The sequence below is a fragment of the Schistocerca cancellata genome, chromosome 8 (genome assembly GCF_023864275.1).
Source record: "Schistocerca cancellata isolate TAMUIC-IGC-003103 chromosome 8, iqSchCanc2.1, whole genome shotgun sequence".
Classification (NCBI taxonomy): Eukaryota; Metazoa; Arthropoda; class Insecta; order Orthoptera; family Acrididae; genus Schistocerca; species Schistocerca cancellata.
Genome location: NC_064633.1, coordinates 187,607,773 through 187,635,685, shown reverse-complemented (window position 1 = coordinate 187,635,685; position 27,913 = coordinate 187,607,773). Strand labels below are relative to the sequence as shown.

Below are 27,913 nucleotides of genomic sequence, written 5' to 3'. Positions count from 1 at the left end.
GATATGTGCCCATCGTGAGCATATCTCGTAATTGCCCTGTTGTATTTTAAAGCTTTACTATTTAGTGCATTAAAGTGTGTGTAGTTTTGTGTAAAAATTACTTTGATTTTGTAGTTTACTAGCCCCCTTTTCCTTTACTTTTAAACTGACCATCTCAACATGTCTAGCTAAGAAACTAGTAACGATATCATTTGTGTGATGTAGGGCTGAAATATACAATACGTTTTTGTGAGACAGTCACTGCATTTCCTTAAGACAATGTGCCTGGTTTATGTAAAATCCTATTTCAGTGAATAACAAAAATTCTTTCATACATTGAAGGCTAAACATTTTGAGCAATTCGAGGCTCATTTCTTGTGGTAATTCACATAAATGCATAATAAAATTTTTGTGTGAAGATGCTAAAAATTTTTATTGATAGGAAAATACATCCACCATTTTTCTGAAGAGCCTGAGGAAGAAAGCCAGTACTTAAATCAGAGCCAGAAGGTAAACAGTAAAATGTGCATTGTATTAGATAAATGGCAGACCTATCCATCTTTAAAAATTATTCTATGGCAGAAAGTTCCCAACTACAAAAGCTAGAGTAATTGAAGACTTCATCACAAAAAGATCCTTGTCAAGCATTTACATTTTTCAAGAGAGTGAAAAAACATTCTAAATAGTTTGATAACCCCTTGCCATCAATTGCTTTTGTTATGGAGCCTTCAGTTGATGTGAGGTTTGTAGCAATATGAATACACTGCCTTTTGTATTGTGTCCAAAGTTCAAAATTTGTGAATTTCTAAGGGTCGAAACTGCTGAGGTCATCGGTCCCTAGACTTACACACTGCTTAAGCTAACTTACGCTAAGCGCGCCCACACACACACACACACACACACACACACACACACACACACACACACAAGGGAGGATTCGAACCACTGGTGGGAGGGGCCGCGCAATCTGTGAGATGGCGCCTCAAACCGCATGGCCACTCTGCGCAGCTTTATTGTGTTGAAATGGGCTTCGGCCACCAAAATTCATGCTTGTATGATACAACTGCAGTTGATAATACAGGGTGTCTATGACCCAGGACAACCGGGAGATCCGGGAAAAACCCGGGAATTTTTTCATCTGGGAAAAAACTGGGAAAAACCCGGGAATTTTTTTGAATTCCGGGAATTGTTCTCAGTTAAATTTTTGTAACTTTGACTGGTAAGAACCAATACTCTAACAAAGGATATTACTGTATCTTGCTACTGCAGAATAATACTGCAGCCATAAAACGTGAACGAGAGAAAAAACTAAAATAAAACTTAAATTGCAAAGGAAATGCGCCATATACAGCAACAAAACACAGTGCTCATACAAGCGTCTGCCAACAGCAAAATGTGTCAAAGGCTTTAGCAAGACTATGCAATGCTTCGTAACAACAAATTGCCTCCGATGAGCATGATGCCACAACTGTTAACATTAGATTTGTCTTAGCAGTTACGATTGGGATCATGTGCATGCACAGTAGAGTGGCATCTTCTTCCACTTCTGGTTACACAAACGTGGCTGTTGGCTGTGTAGGCAGTCACAGTATAAAAGCAGCTAGGTACTACCGGGAAAAATTTTACTGGCACGCTCAAGCTGCCAGATTGCGCAGCAGCCCTGGATCTAGGAGTGCAGGGGGAGGGGGGGGGGGCAAATTCATATAAACCTTGTTTCACAAAGCACCTAGCATCCAGCGCAAGTTGGTCTATCGATTATTCGTATGACTTTGAAACGTGTCCCTGTCGGTTTTTGAACATTGTTGAACACATTCTAAGTTGATTTGTGAATGAATCGTAAGTTAATTTGTGAATGAATCGTAAGTTAATTTGTGAATGAATCGTAAGTTAATTTGTGAATGTGTGCATAGTGTACGTGATGTCTCTGTCAGTGGAATCCTCGTCACATCTAGAAATAAACTTTCCTGCAGACAAAAGGGGCTAAACGGGATGAGCAGAGTATAGCCGAACGAAAGAAAGCCAACCAATGTCTGATTATGTGGTTGATAGGGTTTGTGAATGATGAGTGTTGTTACGATTACCAGCAAAATTCATAGAAACAGACTACCAGAGGTAAGAAAGATTACGTATTATCTTCTTGGTGTATCGAAGAAAATGAAATTTTGACAGAAAATTTTTGGCCAGATCGCTGCTATACTAGCAAGGGCCAGTTGTACGGTCTCCGGCTGGAAGCTGCTTTAAGGTCTATTCTGGAAGTAGCGCGGAAAACGCGTTGTACGAACACAGTACGAACACGTAACAATGCCTAACCGGAGAATAATTGCGGGATAACTAAACTGGCAATTCTGGCAGAGTTAGTGAAGTTAACCGGCGAATAACTTTCGACATTGGCAGGAATAGATACAGAATTAGTGATGACAACATTTTTTGTTAGAACGAGGAAGAGAAGAAACAGACACATCACACAAATTGTGGAAGAATAAGACAATTTCAAATTTCTATAAAAATTTCACACTACTACTTTTCGATCTCGTGCTTGAGAAACCAGAGCGTATGAATGAAGTGTAAAACTATTTCCTAACGTAAAGCTTTTTGCTTGTAGTAGGCCTAATAGGCATTTGATATTGGTACTTTGTGAATTATAATCTGCCATGTTATAAAAATGACAATTTCTGCCAAAACAGTCTCGTTTATTTGGCGTGTGTTACAATTGCTGCAGTATTATAAAGGCCTATTTTGTTTTATCTTGCAGGCAGTGACAAAATATAGGTAATCAGGTCGAGAAACCACACCCGTCTTGGGCCTATTTGTGATTACAGGTTTCTCAGTATTAGACAACGACATTTCAATTTTTCAAGTAGCAAAACGTTTGACGAACTTTGATGAGGTAAAAGATCCTTTCGCAGAAAGGAAAGCACGCCATGTAAAGCTGTAGCAAGATTAGAGAGAAAAAAAATTGTAGGAGCTAAGGATTGAAGAAATGTGTACTGTCTTGCTTGTCTCTTCTCTTTACTGGCTTTATGTATCCTATACTTAATTTTATGTCACACAAAGCAGCAAGTTGTTAGCTAATAGTGAATAAAGAGTGCAAATTTTCCGAAGAGCTTTTTTTTAAAGAAGAAAAAAGAGGGGCAGGATGTCAAACCGGCCGACTGGAAGCAGGAGAGGCACCATAGGACATTTTAATTTCCGCTGTCCTGAATATAGTTTGATTGCATCCAGTACAAAATATACACGTTTGAATTCCACAGACCGAAATACAGTGAGATGCGATAGAAGAATGCTGCATGAAGAGGTGTGGTGCTGCACTTTGGCACACTTAAGATCAGATAACATGTCTTACAATTCCTTGGACACGGTATGTTTTATGTATCAGAGTCTTCAGAAAGATGTGCGCTACAAAATGAACGTATTTTTGAAAATTCGATTTTTAAAAAAAATTTTAACGTCCTATGTCAAATGCTCGAGGGACGCCACTATCTACTATTGCCACGGTTTGGAATTATCGTAGATACGGGTCTGATGCGCAGAGCAGTCTGAGTTATAATAGGGAAGCGGGTAATCTCCATGTGACCCGTGTTTACATTTAGTGATTTTGCAGTTTCCTCTTTGTCTAGTGCACTCACATCAAATGAAAACAAAATTGCTTTCTTTGGCCGGGAGCTATCATGTGAATTAAAATACATTCACATAATTACGGAAGGCTAAAATACGTTATTAGTTTCAGATTTTATTTTATTTCCACCTTTCTGACAGTCGAGCTTTAATTGCCATGCAGAACAATGAAGTTATATTTATCAGTTTGCTGGAAAAATTTTCTTGTATTAATCTTTTCCGCTGAGGCAGTCAGTACATCTGAAACAAAGGGTTTAATTTCATACTATTGGCAAATTTCAACTGTTCGGTGCATTTCAAGTGTATGTTTTCATCTTCTAGCACGTATGGCATTATGACATAACAAAGAACCAGACATGAGATAACAAAGTACTGGTACCCAAGGAAATTTACATCCCGAAACCACATTGAAAAGCTTAATATCAGGTCAATGCCTACTTCACTGGGAATCTGGGACTCATTTAAAAACCAGCTGTTTGATGACGAGCCACTTAGAAAAATTTATAGCCCAGAAGATCACACTTTTATGCCGTTAGTAAAAAAATTACTGGCACATTTGTGTGGTATATCTTAAAATGTAATGCGTGCATAAAAGACCAACATTGTATGTGAAAGCTTAGCTTCTCTTGCATGGAATTGACCTTAGAGACCAATATTATATGTGAAAGCTTTGTTTTTCTTGTAGTATCATTATATATATTAATTTAAACCATTAACTATTCCTGTTCGTGTGTTCGCGCTACTTAACAGTGATGTGGCTATTGGCTTACTACACCACGTGTCTGAAGCTGTAAATATCTGCTGTCATTGGCTGGCGAGATCATGTGACATGAGCTATAACTGGCTTACAAATGCGCATCACAATCTCTATTTCAATGCTTCGGAAAGTAACATGCGGTGTTTGGTGGAATTCGAATTTCTACTTTCGTAATACGAAAATATGCAGCGTACATGTTACTGCACATCAAACATCTTTCCAAAAGGTGTTTCGTTTTCTAAAGCGTTGGGAAATTCTACGCCCATGTATAAAACCATAACCATTCAAAGGATTGATAAGTTATACAGTTCCGAGAGAAAATACTCTGTCAATTAACAGGGAAAAACTATGTTTCCATCTGGGAGAAAGTATATTTTTAACCGGGAAATCCGGGAATTTTTTTTTCCTTCTCCATGTATACACTCTGTAATAAGTAAATAGTTGAGATTAGATATCCTGTTACTGAGGCATAATAGTTCCATATTGGCTTATCATTGGAGGAAGGAAATGGACTTTATTTGGGACCCTAGATAATTGGAATTACAGTAGGTGTTCGATGTGAACAGAAAATCCACATATTAATTATAAAAAATGTTAATTGGGAGAAGTTTTAAATAAAATTAGAAGAAAGACAATGAGACTGGCTTTGTGATAGGTTCTGTATGCACTTTACAAATGGTGTCCATGATAATTCCGCAGAATTCAGAACTTGCATGAAAAGTTTCATTGTAGATAGCAAAAGATTTCCTTTATGCCTTTCCACGTGTGACTGTTTTATGTTGTGTATTTCATGTTATTTTGTCTTGTAAATTTCAGGATGCAGCGAAATTACAAAAAATAATGCAAGCTAAAGTTCAAGAACTATTGGAATTCGACCAGGTAACAGTCAATTCTCAATAATTTCTGTTTTCTATGGTAAAAGTTTTTTTAAGTCATGTATTTTGTCGTTTCCTCTAAAAAAGATACAATTGTGTGTGGAATTTGCAGATACGTTAACTTAAGTTTCTTCTACTAAGTATGCTAAATTTTGAAACATTTTTAGGACAGTGAAGATTTACTTGTACACCTGAACCTAGTTTCATCCTGATTTCATTTAGTAATTAACAAAATATTATGGCATACATTTTTGTACCTAGTTTAATGTTACTGTCTCTGCAACTACAACACAACACTGTGTTTTTGATTGTGGCTGTGTTAATACATTATCTGAAAAAAAACCACCATCAAGAAATAATTAATGTAGAGTAATGAAATTTTGGGAATACATTTGTCTAGATAACAAATTTAAATGATTAATGTTGTAAGTTCATAGGTTAATGTAATTGCGAGAAAAACCATTGCAAATGTGAAATGGTGGTACTGTAATAAACAGTGTAACTGCCAGAATGTTAACTTTAAGAATGCAAAATTGCTTGCATTGTGTCATACATGTGTGGGATGGAGTTCCATGCCTGTTGCATGTGGTCAGTCAATACCCGTATGGTTAATGCTGTTTATCCATGACACTGGCATTTGTCGTCAAATGATGGTACATACATGTTCAATTGGAGGCAGATCTTGTGGTAGAGCAGGCCAAGGCAACATGTTGTTGCTCTATAGAGCATGTTCGGTAATGACAGCAGCATGTGAGTGGTGTTTGTTTGGAAAACATCCCCTGGAATACTGTTCATGAATGGCAGCGCAGTAGGTTGAATAATAAGATTGACATACAAATCTGCAGTCAGGGTGCATGGGGTAGCCACGAGATTGTTCCTGCTGTCATACAAAATTGCACCGCAGACCATAACTCCATGTATACATCCAGTGTGTCTAGATCACAGGCAGGTTAGTTGCAGGCACTCACCTGACCTCTTTCGAACCAAGACACGGCCATCACTGACACTGAGGCAGAACCAGTTTTCATTAGAAAAAAGCAACAGATCTCCATTCTGCTCTCCACTGAGCTCTCTTGACACCACTGAAATCCCAAAGAGTGGTGATTTGGGGCCAGTGGAATGCACGCAACAGGGCGTTCGGCATGGAGCTGTCCTTAAAGTAACAGATTTGTGCCAGTTCATGTGTCACTCTGGTGCCAATCTCGAAGGTAACTAACACTTGTGTATTTAAAGCAAACTGGATTTGCATCCTCCTAGTGGTGCTGCTAGCACCACTCCTATGAGACTGGTGCAAAATTTGGTTAAACGAAATCTTGCAGATGTAGAAACAGGCCAATCAATTTTCATATATCTTGCACGTCTCCTTCTTGGTATTGCGATTTTTTTTCCTGTCATTGTATTTTTGGAAGTTCTACTCTACTCAGTAATTCTAACATTGTCATGTTATTTTTTGTGGTTATGGAGAAACCATAGCGTTGATTTCATGTTTTCTTGTAAGCAAAGGCAAAAGCGAGGACGATGGTAAGCTTGCTTGTGGATGAATGCAGGAAACATACAGCCAGGGACGTATATAAGGCTGGTCGAAGGACTCGGTTAACTGGCGAGTGAGTTGGAGTTTGATTGGTGTGCCACCTCCCGTTACCCGCCACATTACTCTTACAAAAACCACCACCATACCCGGATTTTTCTGAGCTGGGGAGGTCTGGAACAGGCTCCACTCAGCTCATTAAAATAGATGAGGACATGTATGATCGCCGAAATATTGTGCCCGTTGGACACCGTAGACCGGCAGTACACCCGTGGATATTTTGATTATCAAATACGCCGGGAGAAACTCAAGAATCAGATGAGGAACTGTTTGAATAAAGAAGCAGCAGCATTACCACGAATCACTTACTGTCAGTAACAGCTGGAGGGATTGGCAGCATGCTGATCATACGTCTCACAGCCATAGCTAACTTTTTGTACTGTCTTGCAGGCAGATCAGGCGTGAGGGCTAATCTGTGAGTGGTGTTCATATTTTTATGTTTATGTTTACCGCTGTGATATGGTGTGTTGAGGAAACAGATCAAGCAATCATTTGATAAAAAGCGGCAGGAGGACATTGACACCGTACAGTGGCTCTAACCTGTATGGCCAGAGTACCTCATTGAGCTAGGATGGCAGAGACAGATATGTTATATCATGCTGCTTGAAATCTGTGCAAATTTTATCAATCATACAGGTGGCAAGTGGTAGCATGCCAGTGTCTCGGCAGTCTGTGACCAGATGTTTTCAAGCGGTTAGAGATTTGGAGAAAGTACAGCCAAGACTGGTTGCACACCATCTACATTGAGGTGGATTAGGACAACTTGGGCAGCTAGTAATTTTGTGTAAATCCTGTTTGAAAATTACACTGTGAAGATTTTGAAGATAGGGCGCAGCCATCGGTCTTAATATCTCAGAAATGTAATGACTGCTATTAAAATCATCAGCTGTGTTACCTGGAGGTGATTGTGTTGTGTGCCCAATTGCACCCCGTATTGTCTTGCTAGGGGCTGGGCAGGTATGTTGATGACAAATATTGAGTGTTTGTTCTCCTTGGAGCCTCCACAGAGGGATGTGTCCATTTTGGTGCTATATGCAGAACCAGGACTCATCTGAAAGGATGACTTGGTGTCACCAATGTGTGTAATGTTGTTGTTGGGTGTGCCACTGTTGGTATGCCTCATTGTGTACACCATTGTTGGTGTGCCACTCTTTGCGGTTGTCTTGGGGAAACTGCAACAGTGGTCATGGTGCTGAGTGTTCATGGTACATATATAACACTGTGTAGATACTATCCTTGCTGCAAACAAGCCCATTTTCTGACTCAATGTATGTGATGTAGCTGCATGGTCTTGCACAACTGAGCAAACTGTATGACGGTTCTCTGGGGCACTGGTCACCTGGGGCTGTGGAGAGCCTGCTTGGCATTAAGTGGGATCCTCCTGCACTGATCAAGTCCATATTTGCTTGATAGTCATGAGATAACAACCAATGTGAGCAGCTGTATCATGAGCAGTATTGGTGAGCAGCCAATTCACATTTGCTTCCCATTAAGAAGTCCACCAGTGTTGTTTCATTGTAAATATTAACAGCTGCACAATTTGAACATGGGTGTCTATCTTAATTTACACTGAGGGAAAAATATATCTAAAAACAAAGATGGTGTAACTTACCAAACGAAAGTGTTGGTATGTTGATAGAGACACAAACAAACACACACACACACACACACACACACACACACACACACACACACACACACACACAAAATTCAGGCTTTCGCAACCCACGGTTGCTTCATCAGGAAAGAGGGAAGGAGAGGGAAAGATGAAAGGATGTGGGTTTTAAGGGAGAGGGTAAGGAGTCATTCCAATCACGGGAGCGGAAAGACCTACCTTAGGGGGAAAAAAGGACAGGTATACACGAGCGTGTGCACGCGCGTGCGCGCACACACATCCATCCGCACATATACAGACACAAGCAGACTATTCTGAGATGTGTTTAAGGGCTCATTTCCAAATTTCTGGTAGATTTCTTAATTTATGCCTCTTAATTTGTAAGTTAATGAAGTGCAATAAAAAATGTTGACTGCTCATTAGCGATCGTCGCATGGAATTTTGCATTAGCTCCCCCCCCCATGCCCCTCCCCGGAATTTTGATTTGCAGTTCTTTTTTTCAAAGCTATACCCATGGGTTTCCTTTAGTGGGCAGAACAGATAATCAGCTAGCACTAGATTTGGGCTGTATAGTACATGAGTCAAGACTTATGTAATTTCAGAAGTATTTTATACACTTAGGTTTGGTCTTACATTTTCTCTCTTGCATTGATTGATGTGGCACACTGGTTATACACTGTACTTGCATTTGGCTAGACAGCAGTTCAAATACCTATCCTTCCATCCACCCATACTTAGGTTTTATGTGATATCCCTAAATCATTCAAGAAAAAACGATGATGCTTTCCTTCTCCATCCTTCCACACTCTGAGCTAGGGCTCCATTCTAATGATGTTGTCAGTAGGATGTTAAAAGTACAGTCTTCTGTGCTTCAGTTCCCTCAGGGCATTGAAGCTTTTCAAAGAATTGATTGTATCTTTCCACAAAATTCCTCCAAGATTGCAACCCGGGAATCCCAAAAGATGCTCTCAGTAGCGTCGCCAACAGATTTCACAGTTACGAATTTTTCTTTTTCAGTATGTTGTGCTGATATTTTTTGGACGACAAGTGACAGTGTGGTATTGGGTTGCAAGGCTCATACGTCTCTCAAGTCAGTTGACTTGCACCTTGTGTGTAGCCGATCCTCTTCTCTGGGTAATCAGCTATTTTGATCTCCCAAAAGCTTCTTCTCCGAAGACTATAGCAGGATAAAGGAATTTATTAAACTAATTCTCTAGTCTTGAAATGATTTGGATACTTGTTGAATACTTTTCAGTTCAATCACTTTATGTTTTCAACTTCCACAGACAACAACTTCTGCAAACTAATTTAGTCCTTAAACATTACTCATTTACACATATTCAGATATCATTGCTTTGATAACCAAATAATTTATGAACATCACACATGTGTCTTGCTTCGTTCACAGCCAAGATATGAAGTAAGTTAAAAGTATCTAGTCTCAAGCAAGTCCAATATGTGAATGTACATAGAAATCTATAGTCAGTTGTTCATTAGTCTTTTTGCAATCAACACAGACACTAAAGAGCACAGAATACTATGTAAACTTTTCTTGTTCTTCTCTACCCGTACACGGAAACTCTGTGGACCATACAACAGGTACTTGTTTGCTGCCGTTCAGCTGCTGGGTCATGTTTTTCTCTTAACTGTGTTTTGACCTGCACATACAAATAGGTGATGCCAGTAGGGCGTATTGATTTCTCACACTCACCTCTAAAATATCAGGTGTTTGAAACGGTGTAAGGCCGAGTGGTTCTAGAATTTACTCCAAAATTCACGAAGCACTGCATTTTCTCACGCTTAAATTGAACACACAATATTTTATACAATCATTATTAAATTTATGTCACATACAATTCTAACAATATACGTTCCAACATAGATCTTTGTACTCATTTAGAATAAATTTTAGTTAATCTTTTAGTTATTCTACTCTCACTCTATTTTGACATCAACCCTGAATATTCCACTGTCATCTGGTAAGTTTTCCTAATAGTAGGATTTGTTAGGACTCTGTCTCAATTTCCAATAGCAAACTCCAGGTGTTCATGACCCTTGAGTACTTTATTCTTTATTGCAATTCTTTGCACTTTTCTTTAGTACGCAGTGGTCTTATTATTTTTAAACTTTTTGTAGTCTGGAGGAACTCTGGGCAAAATAAGTGTTCCTATTGACACTCATAAAACATAATAATGCTATGAGAACAATTTGTACAAAATTTTTGAGACTTTTGTCACAATACTGTCCTTTCCCCTCTAAAAACAGTACCTATACCTCACATATGGGTTGATCCTATGAGTACCCTTTCTCCTTCTTTTGGTAGGTGCGCCCCTTTTTTAATTCCTATTTTCCTGTGGTACAGGTCAATCCCCTTCTTGGTACTCCTGTCCACACAGTATAGGTCAGCCTTTCTTAGGTCTGCCTATCTGTCGTTTTCATCCAATAGATGCTGGGTGCAACCCCACTTATCAGTCTTGAGTAGGCCTCATGGTTCCTTGCTCTAGTATACATTTTCATGTACACTATAACTATTATCTGGTAAAACTAAAACCTACTTCACCCCTCATGCCCACTTTTTCATACTTCTCTTTTATACCCTAGAGTCCTCCTTTACTTATCAACTTCTATGTTTCCAGCATATGCTTCATGCCTACATACTTTGTTCAATATATAATATGCTTACTTAGGTTATAAGAGTCCCACTATCCTACAAGTCGAATGTTTGTTAGACTGACATTCCTGACCAGTTATCACAATTAGTTCCTCCCTGACTTAGGCTCATTAGTTATGTTCCTTATCAACATGATAGTTTTTTTTTCAAGTACCTTGGTGTACAACTGTCACAATGAACAACCATTAGTGCATATTTCTCTATGTGCATATTCTTTCCCCCTACAACACTTGACAGTTTGTTTTCACATCCTTTTAACTTGGATTTTCATTGTTTGCATCTGTATGTTATGGTGTGTATGCGGAAGTGTGTTTGTGTAGCCTGATTCTTCGGTCTACTTACATGAAATAAGTTGAATGTTATTGGAAACCACAGAAAATAAGGACTTCAGTGATAGAAGTATATGCATATGGAAAGAGGGAAAGATAGACCGGTACTCAGATGAGAAGTAAGAAAGGAAAAAGTAGAAATGGTTGCTAAGATTGAAGAAGAGAAAGAAGATAGACCCAAAGACTAATTTTTCACTTAGAGCGGCTGAATCAGCCTTCTAGTCATCTAGCTTAGCATCTAATCTAGAATGTACTGAGTCTATCTCTTTTCTTAAAGTCTTAAAGCAGCAATTTGAGTGTTTACAGCTGCTGAATCTGCTTGTCGGGCTTTAGTTAAATTCACTAAGTCAGACAAGTCTGGCATTTCCCCAATCACTTTAATAGCTGTGATTGGTTCTGCTAGTTGCTGTTCATGATCATATTCTTTTTACTCTTAGCTCTGATGATCATTAAAAAAAATTCGCCTCTGAGTATAATAACTATACTAACAGTTTATCATTCAACAGTTCCCTCAACTTTACCAAATAATTATTGTTTTTTGCTCATCCGGCGTAGAGTTCTAGCTGCGTTGGTGAGCGAATGTATACTCAGCGCCAGTGGACAGCACTGGCGCCGGCAGCGTCAAATGTTGGTTTCAGCGTCAGCGGCAGCGAGCGGATGTGGAGTCAGCACCGCTGAGCAGCAGCTAGTGCAGTCGGCGTCGGTGCCTGCTTACTGCGTTGGCGTCAGTGTGATGTACTTGTGTGAAGACAGTTTACTCTCCCCACCCAATCTTCTTAGTCAAAAGGTTGAGGTCTTCTCTCTGGTTTTTTTGCGCTATTACTTTCTCACGTCTTTTACTACTGCGTCACACTTGCAACTTTCTTCCATTGGTTTATTGGACTCAATACAGTTACTGGAAACGGTTCTCGTATCTTGTTAGGCCTGGTTGCTATGGCAACTCATAATATCCTATTCCCATTTCTGTTTTAAAATTCCACTTTTCTTTTTGGTCCTGTCACTTGGGTCGCCACGTTTTAACGTTTTTCGGACGACAAGAGACTGTGTAGTATTGGGTTGCAAGGCTCACACATCTCTCAAGTCAGTTAACTTGCACCTTGTGTGTAGCCGATTATCTTCTCTGGGTAATCAGCTACATTGATCTCCCAAAAACTTCATCTCCAAAGACTATAGCTGGTTAAAGGAATTTATTAAACCATTTCTCTATCCTTGAGATGAGATGATTTTGATACTCGTAGAATACTTTTCAGTTTAATCACTTTATGTTTTCAACTTCCACAGACAACAACTTCTGCAAGCTAATTTAGTCCTTAAACATCAGACCCATTTACACATATTCAAATATCATTGGTTTGGTAACCAAATAATTTATGAACATCATACATGGGTCTTGCTTCGTTCACAGCCAAGACATGAAGTAAGTTAAAAGTCTCTAGTCTCAAGCAAGTCCAGTACATAACTGTACATAGAAATCTATATTCAATTGCTCATTAGTCTTTTTACAATCAACACAGACACTAAAGAGCACAGAATACCACATCAACTTTTCTTGTTCTTCTCTGCCCATACACTGAAACTCTGTGGGCCATACAGCACGTACATGTCTGCCGCCATCGTCACTGGGTTCATTTTTTTCTCTTAACTGTGTTTTGACCTGTACATACAAATAGGGGATGTGCATTAGGCTGTATTCATTTTTCCCACTCACCTCTAAATGGATGAAAAGAACCTGCTTCGCTTGGTGTTATTTCCCATTTGTTTTCAGAATTGGAAAAAAAGTCTAACTAATAATGAAATTTATACAGATTTTAACTTATGTCTTGCTTTTGAGAGCAAAGGCAATGATGCAGCTTTTAGTTCTTTTAGAAAGCTCATGCTTTCATCTTGATTCATTCTTATATCAATGAATTTAAAATTTCTTACCCCCTCCCCCGTATCAATATTCTGTATTCACTGATTTATCTCTGAATGTCATCATTTTTTTGTTTCTGAATTGGTTCGCTCACACAGTCTTTCTTTGTTTCCATATTATCCCTTCCCTTTGTAAGTCGATAAAATTTTCTGATGAATTGTTCCTCTGTCATTACTGTGTTGCACTTTTCATCAGTTGAGATGATTTCGTGACTGTGATGTGTATCATTTCCAAATTGTATTCGAGAATATTCTTTAGAAATCAGAAGCAGTCATTAGTATTCATGAAAGTTCGAGAACATTATAAAATCTCAAATTTTTCCTCCCGGAAAAATATATCGGTGTTAAAGAGACAGAAGATGTCTTCATGGCTGCCACGATATGAATGTGATGGTCAAACAATTAGATTGCCACAGCTGCAACCCTTATCACTGCTCAAACACTATAGTGCACAATGGGGGGAACTGATACGATTGCCAGATGCCAGGAACAATGATTAGCATTCGGTGATTTTGGAGGTATTGTTAAATTTACCCTCAAACACTTTAATTTCTGTGTGTAGGTTACATTGTTAACTGTAAAATTGCTATTGTGTGTGGCATTTGCATTCAGTATCAAATAAAAGGATTAGGTGTGTGAATATATCATTATTACTTTTATTTTTGCAGAATTTATCATATTCTAGACCATGACTAAATTGATTGCAGTTATCCTTCATAAAAACTTGGTCTGAAATAACATGTTTCCATCACACACTGAAATTGAAAAGTAAATATTGATGCATGAATTATGTTAATAATTATGTCAAAATCACTTTCCTGGGTGTTGTTACCTTGAGAGAAAAGGAATATTGGGAGCTGGGCCTTGACAGTAATGCTGTAGCGCATGTCACTATCATGTGTAGAGTGCCTCGTGTAATGACGTCTCATAAACAGTGATTGTTCTGTCCATTGCAGTACTCAGCTTGCTGGACCCACTGGTATGCATCAGTAGCTCTTTGCTCTTCATCGTTGTTTGCACTACAGTTTAAAGCATGGAGTGACCTAACAAATTCCCATCAGCCTTGGCAGCAAAATGTCTCACTGTGTGTGTGTGTGTGTGTGTGGGGGGGGGGGGGGGGGGCATGTGTGCAGATGCTTGCCAAGACTGCAGGTTATGCTGTTGTATTTCACAAAGAAAGGCAGCTGTGTGATGTCATCAATGTGCAGTGGGCCCAGAGGAATATAAATTGATGACTCTTATGTCCTCAATACATTGCAATTGGTCAGGACAGTGTTTTATGTAGTTACGAGAGCATTATGTCATTGCTAAGTGAGTTTGAATGTGGGCAAATCGTTGGTGCTCGTGAAGTGGGTGCTTCCTTAAGCAAGCTAGCCGATGTGTTTGGTGTTTCAAAAGGCACTATTTTGAAGAGTTATATCACATACAAGGAAATTAAAAAAACCTTATCCACTACGACAAAATGTAGATGAAAGTGTGTGTTGAGTGATTGTGACAGACAGTGATTGATAAGGATTGTGATGAAAAATAGGAGATGACAGCTGGAAAAGTCACTACTGAACTGTATGTTGCACCCATGAATCCTATCAGTACCGAAACAGCGTGAAGGGAGCTCCATAAGCTGGGAATTGCATGCGAACTGGATTTCCAGACCCACACATCAGTGATCAGAATTCCCTTACCAGGAAAACATGATGCTGGAGACATAAACCTTGGAATATGTAGCAATGTGAGAGAGTCATTTGGTCAAATTGGACTTGTTGCACAGTGTTTCAAACTTCTGGCAGATTTTACATCCCAAGAGTGAAATTAGGGTCCGGAAGATTGGGGCGGGGGATTCAGTGATGATTTGGGCGGCCATAACATCTTATTCTATGGGTCTCATGGTTACTGTACAAGGATACTCTACTGCCAAGAATTATGTGACCATTTTGTCTGATCAGATCCATCCCATGGTACAGTATTTGTTCCCCCAATCATGATAATGTGTTCCAGGACAATAGGCCCCCTGTTCACACCTGTATGTGTTGTTCAGAATTAGTTTTTTGTCGCCAGATCTCAATATTATTGAGCCTTTGTCGTAGTCTTTGGAGAGAGGAGGTGTGATCTCTAGCACCTTCTATCATTGTAAGCTGGATATGCCACTATTTTTCAGGAAGAATAGTGTAAGATTTCCTCAAAAACTATACAGGACCAGTGTTTTCCCATTTCGAGATGACTGGATGTATGTAATGCCAAGAATTTTCCTTCCCAGAAGCATTCCTTTCGTGAGTAATCTATAGAATCTATAGTTTTCAAATATCTGCTGACCCTGTGTCCTGTTTTGTCATAAATCGTTTTGTCCATTGTGCATTATCACTATGACAAATAAGTTAATCAAGTGGTATGATATGGATGCTGTGTCTAACCCTTCTGAGCAACTGCAGTAGTGTTCCTTGATGGAGCTCTATATTCAGTGAACAAATTTCTTTCCTATCTCCTGGCCATGTCTGGCTGGGCGTTGGGGTTTTGCATTATTGTTTTATCCACTGTCACATAGTTTGCTTTTTAAGTGGTGCGTCAGTTGGTATCACTTCTTTTCCCTTCCCTGTTTGTTGTAGTTTTTCAGTATTCAAAGAACTGAGCATGGGCATGCACAAATCTGTGAATAACCCATGTTTGATTGCAGTAGTTGCATTTGTTTCATGTTAGGAAGTTTGAAACATTCATAGCCAGCTGTTACTTGATGTTCAGCACAACTGTTATGGTCATTCTGGATGTCTTGTATAGTCACTTTAGGAACAGGATGGTTGCACAGCTTTTGAACAGTCAGTGGTACTTGCTCTACAGCCTCCATAAAACATCGAACCCACAACCTGACTGTGCTGATGTCAACTGTAATGTCCACCAGAATGTTCCTGTCCTCCATGAATACAAATTGGACATCATCCAAAAAGCTGTTCGGTATTAAACAATTTCTTGAATACTACGGTGTTGTCAACCGGTTGACAGACCACAGTGATACTCTCGAAGTATGTAGGAGGAGATGGAAGGTAAGTACCATTTCATTCTACTGCCACTGCAGCTCTAGAAAATTCCAGAGACGCACATTCACACCCATTTCTCTGGTTCATTGTCTTTCTACTGACACTATTACAACTGGATTGCATTGTACTTACATTTTTTTAGTTATCTTCAAAATGTGTAAGACAGTGTCCGAGCACGCCGACTGTGAAGTGTGTTCTGTAATAAGATTTTTGAGTGCAAAGAAACGTAAGCCAGCTGAAATTCATCGTCGACTTCTAGAGATTTATGGTGAAAATGTGATAACTGATGGGGTGGTGAGAAAGTGGTGAGAAAGCTCAGTCATGGATGAACCAATGTTCATGACAAAGCTCAGATTGGCGACCTTCTGTTGTCAGTGATGGCTTGGTTGAGAAAGTCAGTGAGAAAATTCATGAAAATAGATGGTTCACCATGAGAGTGCTTTGTGATCAGTTGCCACAAATTTCAGAAACTGTTTTGCATGAGATTGTCACAAATTGCTTAAATTTTTGCAAATTATGTTCCTGTTAGGTTCGGAAATTGCTTATGGATGTCCATAAAATGAAGCGATTTGACAGTGCTTTGACATTTCTTACTCAATGCAGTGATGAGGGAGATTACTTCTTAAACAGAATTGGGACAGGTGATGAAACTTCGGTTTCTCATGTCACTCCAAAATCAAAACAAAAGTTGATGGAGAGGAGACACAATCTGTCAAAAAGTAAAAATTGAAAACAACATTGTCAGGACAAAAAATTCTGTGCACTGTGTTCTGGGACATACAGGGTAATATGCTTGTTGAGTTCCTTCCCGGGGGTGAAACCATCAATGTGGTTCAATATTGTGAAAAATTAAGAAAACTTCAATGTGCAATTAAAAACAAAAGGCGTGGAATACTCAGTAAATGCATTATGTTGCTTCATGACATTCTGCTGGTGTCACTCGAAACCTTCAATAACTCGATTGGCGGCAGTTTGACCACCCGGACTACAGTCCCTCACCTTGCACGTTTTGATTACTACTTGTTCTTTAACCTTAAGCATAATATTGGAGGAGGGCACTTTGACAGCAACGACAACACAAAACATGGTATTCGGCAGTGGCTGTCTTCATTGGCAGCATGAAGAGGGCATAGAAAAGTTGGTTTTGTGCTTTGACAAGTGTGTGAATATTGGTGGCAACTGTGTAGAAAAATAGTTTAAGAAATGCTGTTTCTTGTAAAAATAAATTTTGGTTTGGAAAAGTTTTTAGGGGTTGTTTTTATAAAATGGTACTAACTTTCCGGATATGTCTCATAGTTATGGTTTTTTACAAAACTAAAACAAGAAGCATTATTTTCTGATCATCCCGCATAACTGGATTGTTTGTGAAAATATCCTTCATGAAATCTCTGGCAATATATTTGTACTGTGGAGTTTTGATAATATTTCAGAAATTTCTCACTATTATGAAGTAGAACCTAAGGTATTTTCTGTGAAATCATTAAAAGTATTGTTAAATGCCATCTGTAGGTAGCTTTGTCATTCTGAGGTTATAGCTGCATTTCAGAATGGACAGAGCTGTCCCAACTTGAGTCACAGATGGGAACTGGTACACACCACTAACAAAATGCTGTACAGCTTGCATACTTTTTTCTTGTATTTTCAACTTTTAGTTGATTGTTTTTAGTCTCTGCAATTTTCTTACCTCTTTTACTTTTGTTTTCATTCCATTTTCTTCTTCTTCTTTTTCTTTTTCTCCTTTCTGAAACCTTTTTTTTCTTTCACCATTTCCTCCCATTGTAGTCCTCTCCAATTCATATCATCCTTCTCATGGGCTCTCCATCTTGTTTGTGCTCTTCCAGTTGATATTATTCCAGATTATCTACCCATTCCAGCTCCTCTTGGTAGTCTTTCTGTGCTCATTCTTTGAATGTGTCCATCATATCAGTTCAGCATATTTCTTTCCATAATTTTTTTGGAGATTGATCTGAAGCAGTTCCAGTTTCATTTCTTATCCTATCCCTTCTTGTCTCATCACCTGGATCCCTCATAGAAAATACATCTCTGATGCTTGTATTCCACTCGCCTCTTCCTTTGTCCAAGTCCAATATTCTGAACCCTAAGTCAGAATTAGTAGATAATATAATAATATGATTTCACTTTGGAAAGTAATTTACAATTCCTAATTATGTCTGATACACGGTAGTAAAATTTTGAGCAGTTTTCTATCTCTAAAGAAGTGGTGACAGCCAGGCCCGTTAAGTCCATTGTTAGCAGAGTGGAGAAACAATGACTGAAACCATTAAAGAAAAGTGAAGAGTTAGTTATCTTGCTGGCCAGTTAGGAGAATGTTACAGTTATGCTTGATACTATAATTCTCGTCTTCTTTTTCTTGTGCCTTTGTCCAGCATTATCGCGGGGTCATCATGGTTATGGTTGGATTTGGCATGGTTAATTTAAGGGTTGGCCGGATGCCCTTCCTGTCACCACCCCATTGGATGAGATGAGGATGATGATGAAGGGAAAACACAACACCCAGCCCCTGAGTGGAGAACATCTCCAACCCAGCCGGGAATAGAACATGGGCCCCTTTCCATGGCATCCCATTGCACTGCCAACTCGGCTACCGAGGCGGACGCTCAATGCTATAGATCATCATATGAAAATGGGTTTGTTACTGGGAGGTAGTACGTACTGGCTTCTCGGACAGGATCTAACATTGGCAGCTAGCAGGAAGATGGAGGAGCTACTAAAGAACTCGGGACTCTTTGAAGAACTTGTGAAGAATTTGAGGCCGGGAGCATGTAGGTCACCCAGGTTTAATGGTCTACCTAAAATACACAAACATGGCATACCAATGAGACCAGTTGTTAGCGATGTCAGCTTTCCTATATACAGGTAGGCAAAGTACTTAAGTAAATTATTAACACCTGTAATCAGCTGCTGTAGCCATCATATGAAGAACTTTCAAATGTTTGTTGGTATCATAAAGCAGATCAGGATAGGGCCAAGTAAAGTCATGGTCAACCTCGACATGACCTCCCTGTTTACGAAGGACCAGTGGAAAACACATTAAGACTTTTGGCCACTCGCCTGAAATTTTCAAATTATTTTGACATACTTTGAGGACAGCCTACATTTTGTACAGTGGAAATTATTATGAAATGACTGATGGAACAGCCATGTGTTCACCATTTTCACTTCCTGTAGCCAACTTTTTCATGGAAGATTTGTAAGAATGAGAGTCGAACAGTACTCCCTCCTGTCCATCCTGCTTCTTTAGATATGTTGGCGATACATTTTTAACCTAGGCACATGTTGTAATGATGCGCTGCAGCAGTTTGTTGACCATTTGAAAGGTATACTTCCTAACATAAGATTTACAACGGAAGTTGACAAGGATGGGAAGTAACCATTCTTCAGGGTGTATATGACCCAGGACAACCGGGAGATCTGGGAAAAACCCGAGAGTCTTTTCATCTGGGAAAAACCCAGGAATTTTTTAGAATTCCGGGATTTTTTCATTGTTTTAATTTTCAATTAATTTTTAAAATTTTGAGTGGTAAGAACCGATACTCTACCAAAGGATATTACTGTATCCTGGTACTGCAGAATAATACTTCAACAATAAAACATAAACGAGAGAGAAAATTGAAAATAACTTAAATTGCAAAGGAAATGCGCCATATACAACAATGACACACAGTGCTCATGCAAGCGTCTGCCAACCGCAAAATGTGTCAGAGGTTTTAGGAAGACTATGAAATGCTTCATAACAACAAATTGCCTCCGTTGAGTGTGAAGTCACGACTGTTAATACATTAGATTTGTTTTAGCAGTTAAGAGTGGGCTCATGTGCATGCTCAGTTGAGTCGCATTTGAGTAGTTGGTTCTCCCGCTTCTGGCTACAGGAATGTGGCTGTTCACTGTGCAAGCAGTCGCAGTGAGCAACTAGATGCTACCAGGAAAAGGGGGCGCCAAATTCATATTTTTGAGGAAACAAACTTGTTTCACAAAGCGCCTAGCATCCAGCGCACGTTGGTCTATCGATTATCCATATGATTTTGAAATGCATCCCTATAGGTTTTTAAACATTTTTGAACACATTTTTAAGTTGATTTCTGAATGAATCATCAGTTGATTTTTGAACGTGTGCATAGTGTACGTGATGTCTCTGTCAGGAGAATCCTTGTCGCATTTAGAAATAAACTTTCTGCAGACAAAAGGGGATGAGTCTGTATGAACTGAGCGGAGTAAAGCCAAATGGATGAATGCCAGTCGCTGTCTGATTATGTGGTTGATTGGGTTTGCGAATGATCAGTGTTGTTGTAATTACCAGTGAAATCCATAGATTCAGACTACCAGAATTGAAATAAACCATTAACAGGAATAACAGGTGAGAAAGATTACATAGTATCTTCTCGATGTATCCAAGAAAATGAAATTTTGACAGAAAATTTTTGGCGAGATTGTTACACTAGTAAGGACCAGTTGTACAGTCCCCGGCTACCAGCCGGAAATAACGCAGAAAACTTGGTGTACGAACATGTAACAACGCCTAGCCAGAGAATAATCGCGGGATAACTAAACCTGTGATTCTGGCAGGGTTAGTGAAGTTAATCGGCGAACAAATTTTGACAATGGCAGGAATAGCTACAGAATTGTTGATGACAAGATTGTTTGTTAGAACGGGGAAGGAGAAGAAACAGTGACATCACACAAATTATGGTAGAATAAGACGATTCCAAATTTATATAAAAATTTCGTAATACTACTTTTCGATCTCGTGCTTGAGAAACTGGTGCGTATGAATGAAATGTGAAACTGTTTCCTAACATAAAGCTTTTTGCTTGTAGTAGGCCTAATAGGCATTTGATATTGGTACTTTGTGAATTATATTCTGTCGTGTTATAAAAATGTCAATTTGTGCCAAAACATTCTCATTTATTTGGTGTGTGTTACAAAATTGCTGCAATATTAGGCAGGCCTATTTCGTTTTATCTAGCAGACAGTGACAAAATAGACGTAATCAGATCGAGAAACCTGTTCTTGGGTATTATTTGTATTCACAGCTTTTTCAGTATTAGATAATGACTTTTCGATTTTTTTGTGTGGTAAAACCTGTGATGAACTTTGATAAGGTAACAGATTCTTTCGCAGAAGAGAAAGCACGCCATGTAAAGCTTTAGCAAGATTAGAGAGGAAAAAAAAAAAACGCCATTAGCTAAGTATTGAAGAAATGTGTACTTTCTTGCTTGTCTCTTGTCTTTATTGGTTTTATGTATCCTGCATTTAATTTTATGTCACACAAAACAGCAAGTTGTTTGCCAGTAGGCAATAAAGATAGCAAATTTTCTAAAGAGTTCTTGTTCTCCCGATTACAAGTAATCCCATTCGCTATTCATTGCGATTGAAAAGGGGGCAGGCTTTCAAATGGGCCGACTGGGAGCAGGAGAAGCAACACAGGACATTTCAATTTCCACTGTCTTGTGTAGGTTTGATGGCATCCATTACAAAATATACACATTACAATTCCACTGAGTGAAATACAGCGACGTGTTATAGAAGAATGCTGTATGAAGAGGCGTGGCACTGCACTTTGGCACAGTTAAGACCAAATAACATGTCTTACATTTCCTCGAACACATATGTTTTATTTTTCAGACTTTTCAGAAGCATGTGCACTACAAGATGAACATATTTTCGAAAATTCAATTTTCTTTTTAGTTTGACTCGGTTTGCAAATATTTTAGATCCGGGGCTGATGCGCAGAGCAGTCTGAGTTATAGTGGATAGTCTCCACGTGACCCATGCTTACATTTAGTGATTTTTGCTGTTTCCCCTTATTTTACTCTCACGTCAAATGAAAACAAAACAGGTATCTGTGGCCGGGAGCTATCAACTGAATTAAAATACATTCACATAATTACAGAAGGCTAAAATATGTTATTAATTTCAGATTTTATTTTATTTCCACCTGTGTGACAGTCAAGCATTAATTGCCTTGCAGAACAATGAAGTTATTTTTGTCTGTTTACTAAAGAAATTTGATTTTATTAACCTTTTCTGCAGAGGCAGTCAATGTATTTGAAACTAAATGTTTAATTCCACAGTTCAACTGTTTGCAACATTTCAAGTGCATGTTTTCATCTTCTAGCATACAGCATTATGCCATAATAAAGAACCAAACATGATATAATACAGCAATGGTGCTCCAAGAAAATTTTCGTCCCAAAAACCACACTGAAAAGCTTAATATCAGGTCGAGGTCTACTTCATTGGGAATCTGGACATATGAATGTGCACTTTAAGTATGCACTTTAAATGTGCACATTTTAGTGTGGTTCATGAAATTCCGATGCTCTTGGACCATCCTCTGATGTGTTGTTTCTTTTATGACATAATGTATGATATTTTAATGTTTTACATGTACGTACATATGGGCTTCCTACATCATGGTAGCCACACGAGGGCGGTGTTGCTTGTTACTTGCGCTCTCTGGCAACTGCTGAAACATACAGATTTCTAACAGGTCACGGGAAAATATTGTGAATAGTGGTTTGAAAAGTGTTACTTTCCAAGTAACTATCCTTTTACGTAAGTTGAACTATGTGCGAGAATGTACCATGAATTTCTTAAATCATAGAGCGTTTGACTCTCATTTGAAAAATCAACTCTATGATGACGAGCCATTTAGAAGAATTTTGAACCCTGAAGATCAGACATTTATGTCATTATTAAAAATTTTACTGGCACATATGTGTGACATATCTTTATCTGAATTTACTGCGGCAAGTAAACTCACAGCTTTTTATACAAGGACTCCTTCGCAAGAGACTTTGTACTTGTATTAGTTTTCTGTCCCCTTCTCAGAAACTGATGTTTTTTCCCCCTTGTTGGCTTACTTCCTAGATATTTGAAAGCATCTGCTTCTTTAATAAATTTTTGATTACAACTTATAAGGGGCGTTCAAAAAGAAACAAGCCAGAGGCATAATTACAGAAACCAGTACATGTATGTTAGAAGTACTGACCGTGGCTGTTGACACAAGGCAGTGAATGGCTGTCTCATAAAATCCCCAGAGCTGTGAAGTTAACCAGTTCAGCACATATAGCTGGACCTTGTTGTCCGAGGTGAATCGTTTGCCCCTCAGAGCCTTTTTAAGGGGACAAAAAATGGTGTAATCGCAGTGAGAGAGGTCTGGACTGTATGGTGGGTGGCCAAGAACCTCACATTTGAATTTCTACAGGAGTGCTGCGACTGTGTTGGCTGTATGAGGCTTTGCATTGCAGTGGAGCAGAATGACCCCATAGGTGAAATTACCAGGTTGTTTTGATTTGATCGCTTGGCGAAGGGTGGTCAAGGTTTGCGAGTAACACTGGGCATTCACTGTTTTCCCGTGCTGCAGGAAGTAAATCAGAAGGGGCCCATCTTGGTCAAAGGAGAATGTCAGCATAACCTTTCCTGCACTCGTGTGGATGGCCTTGGCTTTTTTGGTGGTGGTGACCCTGGATGTTTCTGCTGGAGACTTTGTCATTTTGATTCTGGTTCGAAGTGATGAGTTATTGTGTCATCTCCAGCCACCACTCGTGCCAGGAATGCATTCCCTTCCCTAGCATAGCGCTGCAAATGAGCAGGACAGTGAACCATTCCCATGACATGCTTCCTGGTGTGGTTGAAGACTGTGGGGCACCCATTGGACACACTCTTTGCGTATGTGCAGTCGTTCCTTCAAGATGGTGTGAACACTTCTGATGCTTAATCCGGCGGCTATGGCTTTCACTGTCACTCAGCAGTCCTGGGTAATGAGTGCATCCACCAGCTGGACGATGTCATCGGTAATGCAGTGGTGGTGCTCCAGACCATGCATCATTGGCTAGTGACACCCGTCCTTCCCTGAAGCTCTTGTGCCACGCCTCGACCCATGCAAGGGACCTGCAGTGTTCGATGTACACTTGTGACATTTGTTGATGAATGTCTGTTCCTCCTACTCCTTGGGTTGTCAGAAAATGGACGACACTCTTTGCCCTTCTTTTGACATCTCCATGTCACTGTTTGCAATGTGACTGGCAATGTTGGATGATTGATGCATGCTTCTGCTAGTTCTGTATAGTCACATGACGTGCACACGTGCCCTCTAGCGATGGGCTGTGAACATCCACACTCTGGTTGGAACCACAACTCGTTATACATGTCATGATATTACCCTCCTGTCACTGGTTTGCATATTTCAGACTCCGGCTCGTTTCGTTTTGAATGCCCCTTATAAATCCTTCATTGTTCCATTTTCTCTGCTGATTTTTATTTCCTCACTTTTCGTTAAGCTTATTGCAGGACTGCGTCTTAAATTACCCTCTGACAGACATTTATGTGTTTTTTTTTTCCAATTTCTGCTTGTTGTCTTCTCATATCATCACACTGCATGTGTGTGCAGGAATATAATTTAGTTTAACGCCGACAACAAATGAAATACGTGCATTAGTGTATCGTTTACTCTTGCCGTTAAAGGTTTGACTTTTCTTTGCGTATTTTTTCAGAAAACACGAAAAGATCGTAACTTCGCGAAGTCGCGCTTAGGCTTAAATTTTGTAAACGTGTTTGTTTCTTGTTTCACGGTAATTTAACTAGTTTCTCGGTAACAAATAAGTAAGCTACCGTAAATAGCGTATAACTTCATTGTTTTAATACAGATTTCAGAAAAACAGCGTAATTTTATATCAGAAACTTGCCTATATACATTTGTTTATAGGCCTAATTCTCGTAACGTTTTTCGAGAATCAAAGTTAAAGTATCTCGTTTAATAGTCCTTTTTTTCATTCCATCGAGTGAAATATATAATAAATAGCGTATACCTTCGTTGTTTTAATACAGATCTCAGAAAAACAGCGGAATTTTAAATCAAAAACTTGCTTATATACATTTGTGATTAGGCTTAATTCTTGTAACGTCTTTTTTGATTTTCGGTAATTTAATTGATTTATTCTAGCTAAAGTATTATTTTTGCCATGAGTGAGAAGTGCCTGACTTGCCGTAGAATTGTTAGTTCCGGGGTTTGGTGTGATGGATGCAGTAGTTTTTTTCACTGGGGGGACTGCAGTGGCGTGGGTGTTGGGAAAGTGGATCAGGCTCATCAGTGGTTATGTAGGATTTGCAGCAGAGATAGGAAGATAGTGGAACAGGAGGGGAAAATTGCTGCCCTTCAGGCTGAACTAGATCAGGCTAGGGAAGATCTGGACAGGTTAAGGAGGGAGAAGGGCAAAGAGAGGTGGGAAGTGGCAACAGGTAGCAGAAGGAACAGGCCTAGAACTAAGTCTGACAGTTTTGTGGTGAATGTCAAAAATAAGTTTGACCTGTTGCTTCAGTTAGAAACTGATGAGCCTCAAGCAGAGGTAGGTGTAGACAGGACACAACAAACTTTCAATAGGAAATTGAAAAAGAATGTAGGAAAGACATCGAAAAGGAAGAAAGTTTTGTTGTTAGGCAGTTCTCATGCCAGAGGTGTAGGCCAACTTCTGCAGGAGGAATTAGGACCAGAATACCAGGTCACAAATTTTTTCAAACCAAGTGCTAGTCTGGATCAGGTGACAGAGGATTTAGGTTCACTCTGTAAAGGATTTACCAGGGAAGACACCGTGGTTATTGTGGGAGGGCCAGGGAACAGCATCGACAGAGATCCTGGGTACAGTATAGAGTGTGACCTGGTAAAGATTGCGTCGGCATCGAGACACACCAATGTTGAATTTGTATCTGTCCTGAGACGCCATGACCGGCCTCATTTGGACTCTTCTGTTGGGAGAGTTAATTTGGAGTTGGAACGGCTGCTTGGGTCAGGTGCGGGGGCTCATATTGGTGTGGTTCCTGTTGATTATCTCAGTAGGTGGGACTATACCAGGCACGGCCTACATCTCAACAGGAAAGGGAAGGGGAAACTGGCTGGGGTAATAGCAGGAAATTTAAGGGGGGGAGGCACTGCCATGAATGGTAAAATACCAGTGGTTACAGGTGTTGGAGCAGCACCTTTTTTAGGATAGGTAAGACAGAAAGATGTCAAGTTCTACGAGAGGTCAGGACTGAAACAAATCTTCAGTTTAGGAAAGAAATTAAACAGCACAATTCTAGCACATTAGATCACCAATCACAGCTACCAATTATAAATTTTCACCAATCACCAGAAAGTTTATCTCCACCAAGTTGTATCTCAGTCCTAGGTAATTGCATTGATGAATTAAAGTCACCCAACCCAGTTGACATAATCTGCCTCTCTGAACACCATGTGACCACTGGTATAGGAACTAGGCCTAAGCACAATGAGAAACTCAGACAGGAGAGTACTGCAAATGTTAGAATAAGGAAAGGGTCTCATAAAAGTATAATTAAAAATAATGTAAGTATATTTCATCAAAATATTGGGAGTTTAAAGAATAAAGTAGATGAGCTTCTGGTTTGTTTAGAAGATTTAGAAGCTGAGAATGAAATAGATATACTATGCCTGTCTGAGCATCACATTGTTACTGATATAGATAAGGTAAATGTAAGTGGTTATAAGCTCTCTGCACATGTAATGAGAGAAAATATGGAGAAAGGAGGAGTTGCCATATATGTCAAAAGTTATCATTGTGCAAAAAGTATAGAAACAAAAAAGTTTTGTGTAGAGAAACATATAGAAGCATGTGCCTGTGAGCTTAAATTAAATAAAGGCACATTTATAATTGTAACTGTATATAGGTCCCCATCAGGAAATTTTCATCTATTTCTGAAAAATTTGGACTCCTTGTTGTGCTATCTGTCAGACAGGGGGAAGCAAATTATTATTTGTGGGGACTTCAATGTAGATTCTCTGAAAGAGGGTAATAGGAAAAATGACCTTGAAGTATTACTCGGTTCTTTCAATTTGACACCCGTTATTGATTTTCCTACTCGGGTGGTAAAGGATAGCAGCTCACTGATAGATAACTTCTTTGTAGACCAAGATAAGTTTAACCAGATAAATGCTCAGCCTGTTGAGAATGGTCTTTCTGATCATGGTGCACAGCTAGTTACAATATATGACATAGCTCCATTCAGCAATACTAAACAGTCCTCCAAAGTAGTACGTTCAGTCAACAATTTAACAATTGCAAATTTCAGGGAAAGCCTACAGCAGTTAGACTGGGATGAGGTGTACCGTGAACCTGATGCCAATTTAAAATATAATTTATTTCATGACATTTTTGTAAATGCATTTGAAAACTGCTTCCCCAAGAAAATAGTTAAATATACTCGTAAGAAACCTTGTAACAAACCATGGCTTACTAAGGGTATAAAAATATCTTGTAACCGGAAAAGGGAAATGTATCTGACAGCAAGAAAGAGTAGTGACCCAGAAACTATCAAAAATTATAAAAACTACTGTGTTATATTAAGAAAAGTTATTAAAAAATCCAGGAGTATGTGTATCATGTCTGAAATCAGCAACTCTGATAATAAAATTAAAACAATTTGGAATATTATTAAAAGAGAAACAGGTCAACCAAGAGCAGAGGAAGACAGTATTACCATCAAATTGAATGAAAGCTTTACGAACAAAAA

General features: G+C 39.1%; 1 protein-coding gene across 10 annotated transcripts in view; it reads left to right on the top strand.

Moving 5' to 3' along the window:
* The window catches only part of LOC126095313 (protein polybromo-1), a 326,966-nt gene that overhangs the window by 97,063 nt on the left and 201,990 nt on the right, over positions 1–27,913 (top strand). For all 10 annotated transcript variants that reach the window (XR_007521952.1, XM_049910108.1, XM_049910110.1 and 7 more), the window contains exon 11: positions 5,168–5,230. Coding sequence is in view for 9 of the 10 variants with exons in the window: in XM_049910108.1 (XP_049766065.1) it covers positions 5,168–5,230 (63 nt within the window). In the remaining variant the exon portion in view is untranslated. The remainder of the gene's footprint in view (positions 1–5,167; positions 5,231–27,913) is intronic.